We start from the raw sequence: 18,902 nt of genomic DNA on the forward strand, positions 1-18,902 counted from the left end.
TACTTGGCTTTTCCTGTCCAATGATATTGAAATGTAACAATATATGTGGCCCTATGAATTGTGATGAAGGATTTTAGTCCGTATGACCTGACCCTATGAATTTTTTATGAAAGATTTTAGTCCTTATGACCCGATAAAATTGGATAAGATGATATATGTGGCCCTACAAAATTGAACTGTGGCAAAGTATCTTAGTCCCTATGACTCAAGAAAATCGGATACAATAATGTGTGGTCCTATGGATTTGAATTGTGATGAAGGATCATAGTCCCTATGACCCTAAAATATCAGATACAATGATGCGTGGCCCTATGAAATCGAATTGTGGCAAAGGATCTTATCCCCTATGACCCAAATATATCGAATATGATAATATGCTTGACCCTTATGTTGCAAAATGATGTTGTTTTGCTTTTTTTGACCCATGAATATTTAAGTTTGATGGCATAGTAGACCCTATGACCTTAAAATTTGGTGAAGGATTTCTTGTCGCCAATGTGGTTGGAATGTAGTGAAGGATCTCTTGGCTCCAAAATAGTATTTCCTTTCTCTGATGTGCTTTTGTGTTCATGCTTTGAAATTTATCAGAACAGTTAACAGTTAAATATGGTTTTTCTTATTGCAAGTAGCTTTGGATATATAAGCTCTCAAGAACTGACAGGTGTTATAGATAATTATTTTGTTGAAACATGTTATGGATAAATAGAAAATAATTGAGTGATTGAATTCATTATCAATTTGTGTTTTACAAAATTTTGTGTGCAAATCGTTGTTCTTATGGAATATATTCATGTCTTAAAAAAGAAAAAAAGTTTGCTTTTTATTATCTTGGGGATGAGTTGGTTTTGGAAAGGTTGGTTTTTCTTTATTTCCCCAACTATTTTTCTTTTATTGAATTAAGGGGAACTCAGTTTTGCCATTTGGATTTGGAAGTTCTGGGATGCACAATTTTCTCTTCCATTTTTATGATTTGGATGGGACTCTAGAGTTTGAATTTATTTCAATTCTACCTTGCACCTTGTATGCTTGAGCTGTTTGGGAAAAGAATTTGTTTCAGAATTGTTTCAATTCTTTTGTGATGAATTTTTTTTTTACTTTGTGGATCAAATAAGATTTTTTCCCTTGAAAAAATTGTTGTATAATGATTTATTGATGGTAAAATTGTGCAATAATGTTCATGATGCTTATGATCCTAGAAAACTGAAAAGTGTGGAAGGGTTATTTAGTTGGCTTTTTCTGTCCAATCATATTGAAATGTAATGACATATGTGGCCTTATGGATTGTGAATTTGTGATGAAGGATCAGTAATTGTAATGATGATATATGTGGCTCTGCAAAATTGGATTGTGATGAAGGATCTTAGGTCCTATGACCCGATAAAATTGGATACAATGATGTGTGGCTCTACGAAATTGAATTGTGATGAAGGATCCCTATGACCTGAAAAAATCGGATATGATGATATGCTTGACCCTTATGTTGCGAAATGATGATATTTGGCTTTTTGGACCTATGAATATTGAAGTTTGATGGTATAATTTACCTTGTGACGCTGAAATATGGTGACGGATCTTTTGGCTCCAATGTGGTTGAAATGTGTTGAGGGATATTTTGGTTCCAAAATAGAGTTTTCTTTCTCTGATGTGTTATTGTTCATGTTTTGAGATTTATTAGAACATTGAACAGTGAAATCTGGCTTTTCTCACTACAAGTAACTTTTACATATATAAGCTGCTGCTCAAGAATTGAAAGATGTTATCAGAAAAAAAATTGAGTGATTGAATTCATTATCAATTTGTGATGGACTTTTACAGCATCACAACTCAATTGCAGAGTCATTTCAAGTCTTTTGTGATGATTTATTTTTTTGTTCACTTACTACTGGATCAAATTAAAATTTTGTCCTTCGAAAAAAGTTGTGTAACGATTTGGTGATGGTAAAATTGTGAGACAATGTTCACTATTCCCGTGAGTCTAGAAAAATAAAATGTGTGGAAGAGTAATATGTTTGACCTATATATGACTGCAAAATCAAATTCTGGTGATGTATGATATAGCTGGATTTTTCTGTCCAACAAAATTGAAATGTAATGCTATATGTGGCCCTACAAAATTGAATTGTGATGAAGGATCTTAGTCCTTATGACTCAATAAAATCCGTTATGTTTATCGGATAGGATGTATGCTTGATGCTTATGTAGCAAAATGATGTCAGCTGCTATTTTTTCCTCTCATATTTAATTTTGATGGTATATTTGACTATATGAAGTTGAAATGGTGAAGGATCACTTGGTTCCAAAATAGAGTTTTCTTTTCAAAATAGAGTTCTTTCTTTGATGTGTTCTGCTCATGCTTGAAATTTATTAGAACAGCCAAATCTGGTTTTTCTCATGCACAAGTAAATTTGCATATATAGGCTGCTAATTGCTTCGAGATAATTGAAAGATGTTATAGATAAACAAAAAATAATTGAGTGATTGAATTCATTGTCAATTTGTTTATACAAAAAAAAAAGTACACACACTTTGAATTTGTCATTCTAATTCTCTATACTGATCTATTATGCAACATGTATGCTAATCTATGTCAATTAGTCTCATCGAGTCTGAGATTCTTCATCAATCCCAACTCGAGGGAGATGTGAGTTGGTGGAATACATCTCTACTGCAGGAAATTGTTCAGACCATTGTGTTTGTTATTTCGGTTTCTCTTGTTTATTCTAAAATTTGTGGTAGCATTTAGCATACACAGAAGAAGCAGTGTATTGTATGCTGCAAATTCATTTGCTAGAACCTAGCTTGCATACAGGATATGGCCAAAATATTTCGACACAGCCTTGACATATCCAAACTTGACTACTTAGCCATCAAAATTTAAAAAATTAGTTAATGCTTCTTTCTTCTTAGTTTCACACTCTACACTGTGACACCAAATATTTTATGAATGCAACTAGTATTATTGATTTGCTTATGTATGATAGTGCAGGATTTTGGAAGCAAAAATCTGCAGATTAAAAGAAATAGATAAAAGTTTCCAGGTACTGAAAATCAATGGCATTCCATAAAATTCATACGGGAAAACATATAAATTAATTTAACTTTTAGGGAATATTATATTGAGTAAATGATTAAATTCATCCCTAAAAAGTCATTCGTTCTCCAAATAGGATTTTCGAAATTTGTTTTTTAGTTAAATTTGTCTTTGAGAGTGTGTTTGTTTGAAGTGAAAATAGGAGGAAGGAAATAGGAGAGAAAGAAATTGAAAGGAAAATAGCTATTTTCTTTTGTTTGGTTGAATAAAAAAGTCAAATGAAAAGAATGAATAGTGTAAAAAAATAAGTGGGACTAATTGAAAATTTTTTTCTTCCAATAATGGTTGAAAAATGCAAGGAAAATATTCTTAGTATTTTCTAATATATTTTAAAATATGTAAAGATAAAATTGTCTTTTTATAATATTATATACTATTTCTTTTCTCCTCATCTTTCTTTTATTCAAACATATCTAAAAAAAATAAAATTTCACTCAATTTCTTATTAAGTTGGTCAAATTAGTGCTTTCATTACTTCTATTGCTCGACATTAGAGTTTGTTGATATATTAAGTGATACCACAATACATACCGGACCGTTTTAATTAGTTGCTAACATAATAAGTTTATGAATTTAAATCAAATCAACCATAAATGGAGAGATTTCAATGTCTCAAGGTTTCCTCGAGGTTGATTTAATCTAATTGCGTAAACTTATCATGTTAGTTGCTAAGTAGGACTATTGTGCGTGTTATGGTAGCATGGTGTTATTTGATGTGCCAGATAAGTAAATTTTGACTCCATCAACGAAAGTGACGAAATGACTAATGTGACTAATTTAAAATTTTTGAAAGATGAATTTGATTAAAAAAAATCTTTTAGAGATTAATTTAAAAAATAAAAAATATTTTAGAGACAAATTTAATTTTTTTTTTTTAAGCAAAGAATTAAACACAACATAATAGAGGAAAAGAACAAAAAAAGAAATAACAAAATAAATAAAATGTAAAACTCAATCTGTAGTCATCTCAGGTCATAAAAATCAACACCTTCCACTCTCGGTAGCTTTTAACTGTTCTATGGATAACTTCCTGTACATCGGAGTGCTTGTTCTTGAAAATTCTATCATTTTTTTTATGTCAAATATTCTAAATGACAGTAAAAAAAGCTAATCAACTACCGATTCCTTTTTTCTTTTCTTCTAGTTTATTCGAAGCAAATAACCAAGCACACCACATCTGTCAAGTATACTCACAACCAAGGAACGGATGAAATATATTTTCAATCTTTTTTTTACATAATACACAAACAATATCATTCAAACCAATAACACCTAACCAACACAATCTTTCTTTAGAATTAACTCCCCAACCAAGACAAGGCAAGCTAGTGAAACTATAACTTGTTATATTTTGAAAGTATTTATGCCTGTATAACGTGCACCAAAGAGTTAGTAGAATAAACACATTTTTTTTTATCAAATTTCTATACAACTTAATCTTCTCTCTTAGATGTTATCGTGACCGACTGTAAGGTTCTATAGAGTTGGTTAAGTAGCCTCATCTCCCGTTGAAACAACTCTCTTTTCTAGTAGAAAATCCATATCCATTCTAATCTATCGCAAAATTCACAATCTCTTATAAAAGAACCTCTTTGCTTTGAGACCGAAAAAAGGCTTAAAAATATATGTTTTAGAGCACCACTTTATAATCAAATGTCCTCCCAGTACCTTTCTTCCATTTCCTAGTTCTATAAACAAGCCTTGAATCAATTTCTCTTACACGCATGGTTCTTTAATTTGTAACTAACAAATATCTTTCTAAGGCTCCTCTTTAGGTATGGGTTGACTAGAAAGTATCTCTGAAAAATTTTAAATTACTACATGAATACACAATCTTCTTCCATAATGGATAGTCTTCTTTTGAAAACCACCACTACCACTTAAACAAGAGAGCTATATTTGAAATTATTGCATCTCCAATCTACCTAGTTTTTTGAGAGTCTGCACCAATTCTCATTTTATTAAAGGTATTTTATTTTTTTCATCATTCTTATTCCACAAAAATCTCATTTGCAGTAAAATTAGCTTCTCTGTCATAGACTTAGTGGTTGTTTAGGAAAAATCTTTTTTTTAAAAAATATTTTTTATATAATAAATAAACAAAAACGTACTTTTATCTTATTTTATTCAAATATAATTGATAAATAAAAAGATCTTTTTATATAAGATATCTAAATATAAAATCACTTTTATTTTTATAAAAAGTTTTTAAAAAAATAACGTCCAAATAAATTTTTAGACATTTTCTACTAAACTAATAAGATTAATATACAAGCAGACTATTAAAAACAAATTTAATAAAAACTAGCTTTCCAGTGTTATTAAGAATCTTCGCTTTTCATATCCTGAGTCTTCTGATCATTTACTGATTATATAATACCAGCTAGAATCATATATATAGAAGATCACATATTGTTAAAATAGTAAAATATCCTATCTAATATTACTAGTACTTACAAATCGTGAAATTAAAGAGGTTAATTTTTACAGTAATTATCATTGTCATTTAGCATTCAAACAAAATAAACTCTTTATGTATCAGTTGATTAGGATATATATATGGTCTAAATGTTTAGAATATTTTCAATGTTCTTCCATTTAACTTTAGGGATATTTTAAGACAATATCCTAAAAAAACTATTCAAACTAATTTTTACTCTTTTTTTTTCAAGAGAAGAATTCAAAAAATTAGAAAGAAACTTTTTAAAAAATACGTGCTACTTTGAATCTTTTAGAATAAAAAATAGAAAAATTTAGTAAAATAATAAAGTGAAAGATTAATTATTATTAATTTTATAATTTTTATAAAATATGTGCTCCATCTTAATATAAAAATTAGTAACTCTTCGTTTTACTACTTTATCAATATTACTTTGTGAATTAATTAATTTTGATAGTGAATAACTTCAAAAGAAAAAAAGAAAAAAAGAAAGAGAGAAAGACCTTCCGGTACTAATTATATAAATGCATAAGTGAACTAGTAATTGACCAACAAAAGAAAAAAAAAGTTACTCAGAATTAAAAAATTATAATTATAATTATTAAATGTCTACACTCTACACACATGCATAGGGTCCACTGAGCGTGAAACACCGCCATTGGCAACAAATATAAGAATCCGAGACTCTCTTCTCAACACTTCCTACGCTGGTTGTGATTTCTCATTTCTCAGTAAACGGTTCTTGTTTTTTTTTAAATTTGGTTCTCTGTGGTATTATTGTTCTTTTTTTTCCCTTCTTTCTCAATTGTTGGGTTCTTTCTCTCTGCTATTACTTTGAATAATGGGATCAACACTCCACTGTGGGTGAATTCGGAGGCTCGGTTCAACAAAATTTCAAGGGTGAATACGAGGGGAATTGGTGCTTTTGCAAAATCTGCTTGATTAGGGTTGTAAAGAACGTATGAATCAACAATGGTGGGAGGAGAAACTCTATTATCTCCACGTTTCGGTAATGGGGATGGATCCCCCCCTTCCTTTTTCTTTGTTGGTTCTCTTTATAAAGATGTTTTCTGTTCAAATCTTTTGCATTTTGCTACTTAACGTCGGAGTCCATTGTAAAGATCGCTTTTTTTTTTGTGGAAATCATTGCTGTTATGGAATATATTCAAGTCCGAGAAAAGAAAAAGGGCTTGCTTTTTTATTGTGATGTTAGTTTTTGATATCTTGAGAATGAATTGGTTTTGGAAAAGTTGGTTTTTCTTTATTTCTCAAACTATTTTTCTGCTATTGAATTACGGACAATTGAGTTTTGCCATTTTGATAGTTCTGGGATGCCTGTTTTTTCTCTCTTCTTTTTATGATTTGGATGTGACTCTGGACTTTGAATTTATTTCAATTCTACCTTGCACAATGTATGTTTGAGCCGTTTGCAAAAAGAATTTGTTGCAGAATGATATATGATTGACCTTTACAGCAGGACAAACTTAGTTGCAGAATTGTTTCAATTCTTTTGTAATGAATTTTTTTACTATGTGGATCAAATAAGATGTCCCTTGAAAAAGTAGTGTAATGATTTGTTGATGGTAAAATTGTGCGATAGTTTTCATGATTATTGTGACCCTTGAAAACTGAAATGTGTGGAAGGGTAATATATTTGGCTTTTTCTGTCCAGTGATATTGAAATGTAACAATATATGTGGCCCTATGAATTGTGATGAAGGATTTTAGTCCGTCTGACCTGACCCTATGAATTTTTTATGAAAAATTTGAGTCCCTATGACCCGATAAAATTGAATAAGATGATATATGTTGCCCTACGAAATTGAACTGTGGCAAAGTATCTTAGTCCCTATGACTCAAGAAAATCGGATACAATAATGTGTGGTCCTATGGAATTGAATTGTGATGAAGGATCATAGTCCCTATGACCCTAAAATATCGGATACAATGATGCATGGCCCTATGAAATCGAATTGTGGCAAAGGATCTTATCCCCTATGACCCGAATATATCGGATATGATAATATGCTTGACCCTTATGTTGCAAAGTGATGTTGTTTTGCTTTTTTTGACCCATGAATATTTAAGTTTGATGGCATAGTTGACCCTATGACCTTGAAATTTGGTGAAGGTTTTCTTGTCTCCAATGTGGTTGGAATGTGGTGAAGGATTTCTTGGCTCCAAAATAGTATTTCCTTTCTCTGATGTGCTTTTTGTTCATGCTTTCAGAACAGTTAACAGTTAAATATGATTTTTCTTATTGCAAGTAGCTTTGCATATATAAGCTCTCAAGAACTGAAAGGTGTTATAGATAATTATTTTGTTGAAACATGTTATGGATAAATAGAAAATAATTGAGTGATTGAATTCATTGTCAATTTGTGTTTTACAAAATTTTGTGTGCAAATCGTTGCTCTTATGGAATATATTCATGTCTTAAAAAAGAAAAAAGGTTTGCTTTTTATTATCTTGGGGATGAGTTGGTTTTGGAAAGGTTGGTTTTTCTTTATTTCCCCAACTATTTTTCTTTTATTGAATTACGGGCAACTCAGCTTTGCCATTTGAATTTGGAAGTTCTGGGATGCACAATTTTCTCTTCCATTTTTATGATTTGGATGGGACTCTAGAGTTTGAATTTATTTCAATTATACTTTGCACCTTGTATGCTTGAGCTGTTTGGAAAAAGAATTTGTTGCAGAATTGTTTCAATTCTTTTGTGATGAATTTTTTTTACTTTGTGGATCAAATAAGATTTTTTCCCTTGAAAAAGTTGTGTAATGATTTGTTGATGGTAAAATTGTGCAATAATGTTCATGATGCTTATGATCCTAGAAAACTGAAAAGTGTGGAAGGGTTATTTAGTTGGCATTTTCTGTCCAATCATATTGAAATGTAATGACATATGTGGCCTTATGGATTGTGAATTTGTGATGAAGGATCAGTAATTGTAATGATGATATATGTGGCTCTGCAAAATTGGATTGTGATGAAGGATCTTAGGCCCTATGACCCGATAAAATTGGATACAATGATGTGTGGCTCTACGAAATTGAATTGTGATGAAGGATCCCTATGACCTGAAAAAATCAGATATGATGATATGCTTGACCCTTATGTTGCGAAATGATGATATTTGGCTTTTTGGACCTATGAATATTGAAGTTTGATGGTATAATTTACCTTGTGACGCTGAAATATGGCAACAGATCTTTTGGCTCCAATGTGGTTGAAATGTGTTGAGGGATTTTTTGGCTCCAAAATAGAGTTTTCTTTCTCTGATGTGTTATTGTTCATGTTTTGAGATTTTTTAGGACATTGAACAATGAAATTTGACTTTTCTCACTACAAGTAACTTTTGCATATATAAGCTGCTGCTCAAGAATTGAAAGATGTTAATCAGAAAAATAATTGAGTGATTGAATTCATTATTAATTTGTGATGGACTTTTACAGCATCACAACTCAGTTGCAGAGTCATTTCAAGTCTTTTGTGATGATTTATTTTTTGTTCACTTACTATTGGATCAAATTAAAATTTTGTCCTTTGAGAAAAGTTGTGTAATGATTTGGTGATGGTAAAATTGTGGGACAATGTTCACTATTTTTGTGAGTCTAGAAAAATGAAATGTGTGGAACAGTTGAAGAGTAATATGTTTAACCTATATATGACTGCAAAATCAAATTGTGGTGATGTATAATATAGCTGGATTTTTCTGTCAACAAAATTGAAATGTAATGCTATATGTGGCCCTACAAAATTGAATTGTGATGAAGGATCTTAGTCCTTATGACTCGATAAAATCCGTTATGTTTATCGGATAGGATGTTATGCTTGACGCTTATGTAGCAAAATGATGTCATCTGCTATTTTTTTCTCTCAAATATTGAAGTTTGATGGTATATTTGACTATATGAAGTTGAAATGGTGAAGGATCACTTGGTTCCAAAATAGAGTTTTCTTTCTTTGATGTGTTCTGCTCATGCTTGAAATTTATTAGAACAGCCAAATCTGGTTTTTCTCATGCACAAGTAAATTTGCATATATAGACTGCTAATTGATTTGAGATAATTGAAAGATGTTATAGATAAACAAAAAACAATTGAGTGATTGAATTCATTGTCAATTTGTTTATACAAAAAAAGAAAAGAAAAAAACAGTACACACTTTTCGAATTTTTCATTCTAATTCTCTATACTGATCTATTATGACAACATGTATGCTAATATATGTCAATTAGTCTCATTAAGTCTGAGATTCTTCATCAATCCCAACTCGAGGGAGATGTGAGTTGGTGGAATACATCTTCACTGCAAGAAATTGTTCAGACCTCCCTTGAGATGATTATATCCAAACTGTTGAATGTCCTGAGAAAACTAATGCAAAAAAAAAATAGAAGATAAGAGAGAGAGAGAGAGAGAGAGAGCAAATGGTCTCATCAGTAGGAATGGAAAGATTCTTCCTTTGTCTTCTAATTATTTCAAAGAATTTCATGATACAAATGTGGGTGAACATTTTGGATACTTTTGGACCTACAAGAGAATTTCTGGAGTGATGTATTTGGAAGGAATGAAAAGACAAATTCTGCAATATATCAAAGAGTGTGAGGTCTGCTAAAGGAATGAGCACTAGACATTGTTACTTGCTAGCTTGTTATAACCATTACCAATTCCCATAAATGTTTGGTCTGATGTATCTATGGATTACATTGGGGGATTACATTGGCTTTGGAAATAGACACTATTTTGGTATTTTGGTGGTTGTGGATAGAATGACTAAATATGCTCATTTTTTTAGTCTAGCAGCATACCTTTACACAGTCAAGGAAGTAGTTGATTTGTTGTCAAAGAAGTGGTGCAACTTCATGGTTTTCTAAATTCAATTGTTCGAGATAAATTATTCGAGAGAAATTTTTGGGGTGAGTTCGAGGAAGTTGGAACCACCCTTAAGATGAGTTCAACTTATCATCCACAAATGGAAAGTAAACGTGGGTTGTCAATAAATGCTTGAAAACCTACTTAAGGTGCCTTGTAGGTTCCAAGCCAAGAAATGGGCACCGGATTCGATAGTTTTAGAATGTTTGGACCATTAAATGATCTCATAATAAAACATACTTTTTAAGTTTTTTAATAACTGTTAAATAATCCGTTTCTAATTTTAATAACAAATTAACTTCATATATTTTATTTAATTATAAAAATTATTTTTTATTTTATAAATTATTATTTTATTATTCATCTATTATATTTTAATAATAAAAAAATAAAAACAATAACGAATTAGATCTTCCATTGATCGTAATAACTTTTTGGCAATTCTAATTGATTAAAAGTTTATCTTTAATCCATTACATTCGTCGAAGATTTTGAAATCGTGTTTCTTGGAAAATCAATGGATTGGATTAACAAAACAATCGATTGGATTTCAGGTTTTCCATAACTCAATTGATTTATAAACCATTAGTCACGGCGCAATTCAAAATTTATAAAAACGATATGAAAATTGAGAACGGCGCCATTCAAAATTCAATCGATTGGATTATCCTACGAATCGATTGAACACAGAAAAAAAACTTATTTACATCACATTTCAATCGATTGAATGATCATACCAATTGACTGAATTGGAATATACCATTAGTCACGTACAAAATTCAATCGATTGGATAATATAAACAATTGATTGATTTATAAAAAAACCCACATTCTAGTCATCGTTCAACCGATTGGGTAATATGACCAATTGAGTGATTTTTGCAAAAATCATACTACCTTGTAACTTTCAATCGATTGATTTTCTAAAAAATACGATTTCAAAATTCTCGACGGATGTAATTGATCAAAGATAAAGTTTTAATTGATTGGATTTGCCAAAAAATTATTACAATCAATGGAAGATCTAATTCGTTATTGTTTTTTGTTTTGATTACTAATAAACATAATAGATGAATGATAAAATAATAATTTATAAAATAAAAAATAATTTTTATGATTAAATAAAATATATGGGATTAATTTGTAATTAAAATTAAAAATAGACTATTTAGCAGTTATTGAAAAACTTAAAAAACATGTTTTGTTATGAAACTGTTTATTGATCCAAATGTTCTAGACCATCGACCTTTGCCTATCTTGTTTATACTGTAAATGAGATATGTGAAGTAAGTTAATTTCCACATATCAAGTGTGCACACATGATACATGTTTAAAAATTTGTGTCTTATCTTATTTATACTATAAACGAGATAAATAGTAAAATGCAAAAATATAAATTGGGTCAAAATGACCTATATTGCTAAGAGAAATTCTTCGCATACAAGCCATTAATGCTTGTAAGCTTTACAAGTCCAATTAAAACTAACGTTCAAAATGCGTTTCGAACCGTTCTTTTTCCTCTTCGTCTTCTCCTTCTTCTTTTCTTTCGTTTCTGCACGTTCTTCTTCCTCGTCTTCCTCTTCTTCTTCTTCATTTACGTGCTCCTCTCTGTTTTCTCGTTTTTTTTTTCGATTTTTCATGGTAAAATCTTTATGGAAGAAGAAGAAGCATAAGATGTACTTCAACGAATTTTGGGTGTATTTTCTTAAATTCTTTAGGTGTAGTTTTGTAATCTTTTGGGTGTATTTCTGTAACTGTTTGGGTGAATTTTTGTAACCGTTTGGGTGTATTTCTGTAATCATTTGGGTGTATTTCTAAAGTTCCATTATCTTCAAAAAGATTACAGAAACCCAAAGAATTACGAAAATACACCCAAAGGATTTAAGAAATACACCCAAAATTCGTTGCATAATTCAGAACTCTTTCTCTTTCTCCTTCTCATCTTCTGCTTCTTCTTCTTCAAAACGATTTCAAAGCTTGATTTCAGAAATCATGAAAATTGAAAAAAAACGGATGAATAACGCATTAAAAGGCCCGTTAGCAACTTGTAAGACTTATACGTAAAAAAGACTTATATGTATAGTAGGCCTCTATTGATAAATAAAATATTTACTTAAAAAAACATCCAATATGTCGTTACGAGTTGACTAATCATAAAGTCGTGACTCGTTTTCAAAAGTTCTGCATATTCTTAAAATGAGCTAAACTAAAGATATGGCAATAAAGTAGAGCAACTGAACTGATGATAAATCAGGATTAGAAGTTTAATATTCATTTTTACAACTAATGATTGCTCTGTAACTCTTACTATATTACAAACTCCATTAAGATGAAGCGGAAACCAACCAAATCAAAGCATCTAAAATAAAAGTCAGTGGATTTTTACTCTTTTTTTTTTCCCTTGCCTTTATATTCAAAGTCAGTGGTGCAACTTGATAACATGAGACACCCTTTCAAAGAAGATGGAACACATGGTTGGGCTGAAGATGATGTCCTCCCTCATCCATTCTGGAGCCACTCTTTCAAATGTGCCTAAGGAAAGAACATGGTATAGCAATTCTGCTTCCTCTTCAGGTGCTTTGCTAATCCAGGTTAAAGTGAAGGAATAGCCTATCATGATCACAATAAAAAGAAAATGTCACACCAACCATTTACATACCTTCAGATTTTCAAAGGCTAGAAGTAATGCATAATTGAAAATTATGAACTAAGATTAGCTTTGTCCAAGAGTGACCCAAAAATGAGTACAAGATATCCAGTAATCCACTAGCTCACTGGTTTCTTAGGGGGAAATATTTTCAGAAGTTAGGATATGAAGAAAACACAGAAAAGGAATATGGTGAAGTTAAGTTTGTAAAACTGAGTATTTCTTCTCAACCAAATCAGAGAGAAAACAGGGCTACACATGACATTAATTGCCAAAATTACCATCAAATGGTGGTCTTCTTCAACACACACTTTGATTGATGCAAGCAGAAGAAAGAGGTAGAAGTGATGAGTGTAAACTTCAAAATCCAATAAATTCCTTGTTTAGATTAAGGATGAAGTACTGAGAAAAAAGAATCACTTAAAACCGAAAATCATGCATTACCGCTAGATTGATGCAGTGCAGAAAGGCTTAGTGTTCCAGTTTGATAGTCAGCAGATAATTTCATGCCCAGTGCATGTTCGAAAAGCTCTTGAATAAGCCAATTACAATTATCACTTTGCACAGAAGCAACTCCTGTAAAAAGCAATGAAGGCAGCATACATAAAACCTAATTCCCAAGGAAAGGGTTGAAGGAAAGCAAGCAACATAAATACAAATTAACACTAACCTAATTTATCATTAACAGTAGTACAGGACTCCAGCAGCTGCTTCTGAACATAATGTTAGCACATTCACTTAGATTTACTGCTTGTGTGAGGAAATGAAATGAGCATATCTGATCTAATATTCAAACAATTACACAAGCACTTAACCATGTGCATTTCATTGCTCCAAGTTAGAAATGCTCACCTTACCAGATGCCATCTCCTTGTGCACGTTTTGCATTGACATTCTCACGACAGAGTCATCTTCCCTGTTCTCGGCAGATATAAAACTTGTTTCATTTTCCAATGCAGCCTGCCAACTACGTTTTCTTGTCATTCTTGTAGATGATCTCTCTGAACTATCGGAGATAGCCTTCAGCTGGCCATTTTCAATCATGACCTTACTGTTACTTAAAACACGAGAAGTTCGTTCCTGCTGTTGTTGTAGCAACTTCTCAACTTCTTCAGTAAGAGCTTCATCTGCCAAAGCCCAAATGTCACACTGAAATCCTCAATACAAAATAAATATTGATAAAATGAGATAAACTTAAAGACAGGGACAAAGTCAACCGTACTGTGGTGAATTATGCATTTAGAAATTTCAACATACAAAAATAAACTATACATGGTAACAAAATACATGTTTGAAGTATAAGCATGCAAGAAAAATATAAATTGCCAACTTCTACTTTTCAAATAAGAGAAAATAAGTTGAACCTTAATGTTCCAATTCCATGCCAAAAAATTTAATATCGAATAACAAGTGCATCAGGTACTTATAAATAGAGCCTCACTTTTCTTTTTTTCCTCCAGGAAAAGATTTTGATAATCAGCCACTTCTTTGAGTTTGGCAAGCCTGACATGAAGGTGACATATTTGAGTAGTTCACACTGGATCCACGGATAAATCAACAAAGCTTTGACGTTAAAGATATGCATTAAAATGCTGGAATCTTGAATAATACCTAACTGAAGACACCTCACTTCTCAATTCATTGAGTTGGTCATGCAGCTGGACATTTTCATTCTTCAAGTCCTCTATCAACTCTTCTGCAGCTGCAATATGCACATACACAATAAGGAAAACTTGTTTATACATCCGTGCAAGTTTGACTTCTTGGATTAATTTTAATCTTCCCAATTGATAGACACATCATTAGATATGACAGGGAATTACAAGATAGGAAAAGGTATCCTCCAAAGGAAACCACAATGCTAACAAAAGAGGACTGCACAAAACAAAACCTATGGACAATAAGAAACTAATTAAGCCCCTATAAAATATAGATCCTTTTGGCCTTCCATGATTGACTGTTCTTGCAAATCTTTGAAGTTCCTTTTCTAGTTTCTACAACCTTCTTCTTTCTACTATATATGTATATGGCACAAAAGCCATCCTTACTCTCTTACCAACAGATGCACCAACTTTATCCCCATAAAGTCAAGAAGTAATGTGGATCATGCAACCCCTTTGAATGTCCAAAAGGTCAGATAGAAATTCCTTCGTCATCCAATGCCCCCTCAGTCAGCTTTCCAGCAATGGGGCATTGTAGAATTTCAGAACCAACATTAAGGCTGCGTTTGGTTATGAGGACAAAACAACATAAGACAAGACACTGAGAACAAGACACATAGACAAAGACACAAAAATTAGTGTTCTTGTATTTTATTTGGTGATAAACTAAATATAAAAAAAAAAAAAAACAAATTATGAAAGTCCAATTTACTATCATTTTTTTTCCATCCAAAACTTAAGGAAGAAAAATATAATTATAAAAAATTGATAGTAATAATGAAAGAAAAAATTAAAAAATCAGTTGTGTCCCTTGTTAGTGTCTTTGTGTCCTTCTCCTTCCTGTCAAGAAGGATACAAAATACACTAATTCAGTGTCTTTTGTCTTTGTGTCCATATCTCATCTACCAAACATGATTTAGTGTCTTTTGTCCCTATTTTAGTGTCCCGTGCCTGTAAACAAACACAGCCTAATAAATACCTCCCGAAAACTATTTTCTTCCCTTTATTTGATCTTGGCAACCTAAACCTGGTGCATTGTTATATGCTCCAAAAAATTGAGTTGAAATAGCTCCTTCACTTCTTGTAAGCTTCCATCCAACAACTGCTACTGATAGTCGGGTGCCAACTTAAATTTAGACAACAAACCCCTATGGTTATGATAACTGTTCAGCAATTTCTTTCATTTAGGATGGAAATGCTATAAATTCCTTTGTTAGTATCTCTAGGCAATAGCTTTATTAAGATGAAGACTGGAAAAGAGAAAGACTACAAAGAGATAGGAGCAGAAGATATTCACTTTACAAGGGGGGAAAAACAAACAAAGAACATTACAAAGCAAAACTTTCCAATCTTCAAACATATGAAAGAGAAATTCAATTAAAAGACAATGAATTTACACCGGATAAGTCAAGCACCTAATTGCTGTTCCATGTTTTGTATATACAAAAGTTGAAACTAGAAAATTACAAAAATACAGAATCAGTCAATGAGAGCAACAGTTACAGCAGGAAAAGAAACCATGATATAAAACTTCATGTCTTTGAATCTCTTGCAACATGGATTTTCAAATTCATGAGCACAAGACAAAATTTAACAGAGAACTGCAAAAGATAGGGAAGTAAAGAGAAGAGAAATTTCTCAGAATTGAGCCTTATAAATCTGAAGTCCTCAACTGAGTGCCTTCTCTGTTTATATACAAGAGAATGATAGCTTCTGGGGAGAAGCTACTCTAAGGGTAGTTAGGACCTTCCACTATTAAGTTAGTTACACTAGTACAGCTGTCATCCGAGCTAGCGGAAGGTAGTTACTTCTTTTCCTAGTTCTCTAAACTTAGCTCAGACTTCCTAGCATTTTAGAATGATTAGCAAACCCTTCCATGAATTCATATTATCATAAGCTGTGGTCTAAACATCCAAATGTAAAAGAAAATAGCATAAACAAAAAGAACATACCAGACAAAAATTTCATAAATTTAACTTCTTGTTCTTTATTCAGCTCATCAAACTCAAGCAGTTTCCTATTCTGAAACAAGAAAGGAATCAAGAGTCAATAATAAACTTCAGAAATTTTATACAGTTACAATTTCATTTTCCAGGTGAAACAGTGAATGATCAAGTATATTAACCATTTTCATCATTATTAATGTTGAATAACTAAATGGCTAAACATAAAAACGTGAATTCTCAAAGCATCAATGCTATATTCCCATGTATAATTTTGTAGGAGGATTACAGATTACAAATTTACAATACAACCATGGAGCTACAGAACAATGAGCGGAAAGAAAATATTAAAGTAAAGTGTGAAAGATACAAACAAGACCTTGAGCTTGGTGTACTTATCATAAAGCTTCCTGTACAGATTCGACATTTTTTCCACAGAGCAATCTGGGTCAGCAAGGGATGCACTAGCTGGAACTTCGGGCATCAGTTGGGAAATGACCAGATTTCAAAGGGCAGGTACCAAAATGTTGGGTTTTGCAGCTTCCATCTGACCTTGCCAATCAAAATTGACCCCCAATTTAGGCTATGTTTCAAGTAACTCAAAAAATGAAAATAGCAAATCAGTTGCCATCTTAGCAAAAAGGTGACATTTGGGTAATTAATTTTAAAAAGATTGCATTTTGATAATAAGTTCTAAAAAAGTTGACATATTAGTAAAAAGCCCCAAACTCATCAATAATATCCCTTTCTCCTCCTAAAAGCTCCCAATCTGTTTAACCCATCATCAATCAACTCAAAGAAATGTGCACCAGCCAGCAAGCTGAAAACTACAAAAAGAATAATGACAAATATAGGCATAATCATTTAGATAGATAAGCATATTTCAATAATTGAATAAAATTCATCCCCCGAATGGCAATGGCAATGGCAATGGCAACGGATTAGGGGAAAAAGAAAAAATAAAATAAACAAACATAAACAACCAACTAAGTCAGAATGCAATTGGAACTATATAGAAAGAACAACCACATTTGAGAGAAAAGTAAAAGGGGGAGAAAACCGAAACTTGAAAAAGCAAGCAATCAACACAGAGCACGATGAAAGCGAGGAATTAACAGTGAATGGTTGAAGATTGCCTTAAGTGTGGTGAAACGACTCGACTTTCGGTAGGGAATTAGACGGATGAAGGAAGATAGAGACTAGGGTTCTAATTAAAAGGTGAAGCACTGAGGAGCTGAGGCCCTAGGGTGGAGGTTGAGGCGTGGGCGCGTGACGCGTGGTGGCTGGCGCGGTGGTGATTCGGGCGGCGCAGTGCTGTTTGTGTGTGTAGTGTGTATACCCGCGCCTCCTACTTCCTTTCCAAAATTTGAAAAGAAAGAACAAACTGCTTTTGTGTTTTGATGTGAGGTGGTGCAAGAGAGAGAGGATGGATTTTTTTAGATTTAATACTAAAGTAGTCCCTGAAACTTGTAGTTAAACTTTAACGTTGTCTTAAATTTGTCTCTTAACTTAAGAGGAGTTGTCTTGAGATAAATTGACAAAATGATGACCTAGTTAGATAGAGGTCATGTTAAAATTTAAAAGTCATGTTACACTATATTTGATAAAATATTGTTAACAGCTCTCAAAATATTCTAAACGATGTTATTTTTCTTTTATTTGAAAGCCAAAAATAAAAATGAGCGTTCTACCAGTATAATATATTTTTAGTGTAGTCTTTATTTAACTACATTATTATTTTATCACCAAAAAATATATTAGAAATGATCGTTGTTAAGTTGAGAGACAAATTTAGTACTATTTTAAATTCAAGAACAACATTCAGACTCAACTGTAAATTGAAGAACCACTTTAAGTATTAACTCATTTTTTTTATAATATTAAATATAACATATTTAATTATTGAAAAATTCTAGACCAATAATTTTTTTTATTTGATTAGCACAAATATTAAATTATTTGTAACAAATAAATTTTATTAATTTATGTGTGTAAATACTAAAAAAATATAAATACAAAATATATTGATTCATGTGTGTAAAATTCTAGTCAATATAAATACAAATTATATATTTTTTATGCAAAATCTTTGTAAATATGATGAATATAAATTACTAAATTATTACTGGTCAAATGCTGACGAAAGATAATAATATTTGTTAACAATATAATATTATTCTTAATTGTTTATTTGTTAACATTTTTAATGTATTTATTTTAAAATACTTTTATGTTAAAATTTTTTAGAA

The 18,902-nt window shown here is 31.5% G+C and overlaps 1 protein-coding gene across 3 annotated transcripts; it reads right to left on the reverse strand.

Annotated features, from left to right (window-relative positions):
- Window positions 1–12,642: 12,642 nt before the first annotated feature.
- Window positions 12,643–17,965, reverse strand: LOC107485524 (uncharacterized). 3 transcript variants are annotated; one of them, XM_016106055.3, is made up of 9 exons: window positions 17,790–17,965; window positions 17,033–17,200; window positions 16,663–16,732; window positions 14,661–14,751; window positions 14,491–14,552; window positions 13,902–14,176; window positions 13,720–13,756; window positions 13,494–13,625; window positions 12,643–13,012 (listed from the first exon to the last, which is right to left on the reverse strand). In XM_016106055.3, the coding sequence occupies exons 2-9, from the start codon at window positions 17,135–17,137 to the stop codon at window positions 12,822–12,824; spliced, it is 963 nt and encodes a 320-aa protein (XP_015961541.1). In that variant the 5' UTR covers window positions 17,138–17,200; window positions 17,790–17,965; the 3' UTR covers window positions 12,643–12,821. The 3 variants fall into 3 exon arrangements, with proteins under 3 accessions (XP_015961541.1, XP_015961540.1, XP_052115931.1); XM_016106054.3 differs by having other exon boundaries at window positions 13,720–13,762; XM_052259971.1 differs by lacking the exon at window positions 17,790–17,965 and adding an exon at window positions 17,383–17,464 and having other exon boundaries at window positions 13,720–13,762.
- Window positions 17,966–18,902: the final 937 nt, after the last annotated feature.

The sequence above is a fragment of the Arachis duranensis genome, chromosome 4 (genome assembly GCF_000817695.3).
Source record: "Arachis duranensis cultivar V14167 chromosome 4, aradu.V14167.gnm2.J7QH, whole genome shotgun sequence".
Taxonomy (NCBI): Eukaryota; Viridiplantae; Streptophyta; class Magnoliopsida; order Fabales; family Fabaceae; genus Arachis; species Arachis duranensis.

Coding starts and splice junctions, on each gene's coding strand:
- LOC107485524 (XM_016106054.3), bottom strand. CDS start 17,137: ATGCCCGAAGTTCCAGCTAGTGCATCCCTTGCTGACCCAGATTGCTCT. Junction 14,553..14,660: donor AGTGAGGTGTCTTCAGTTAG/GTATTATTCAAG, acceptor CCTTCATGTCAG/GCTTGCCAAACTCAAAGAAG. Junction 13,013..13,493: donor TGCACTGCATCAATCTAGCG/GTAATGCATGAT, acceptor TGATCATGATAG/GCTATTCCTTCACTTTAACC.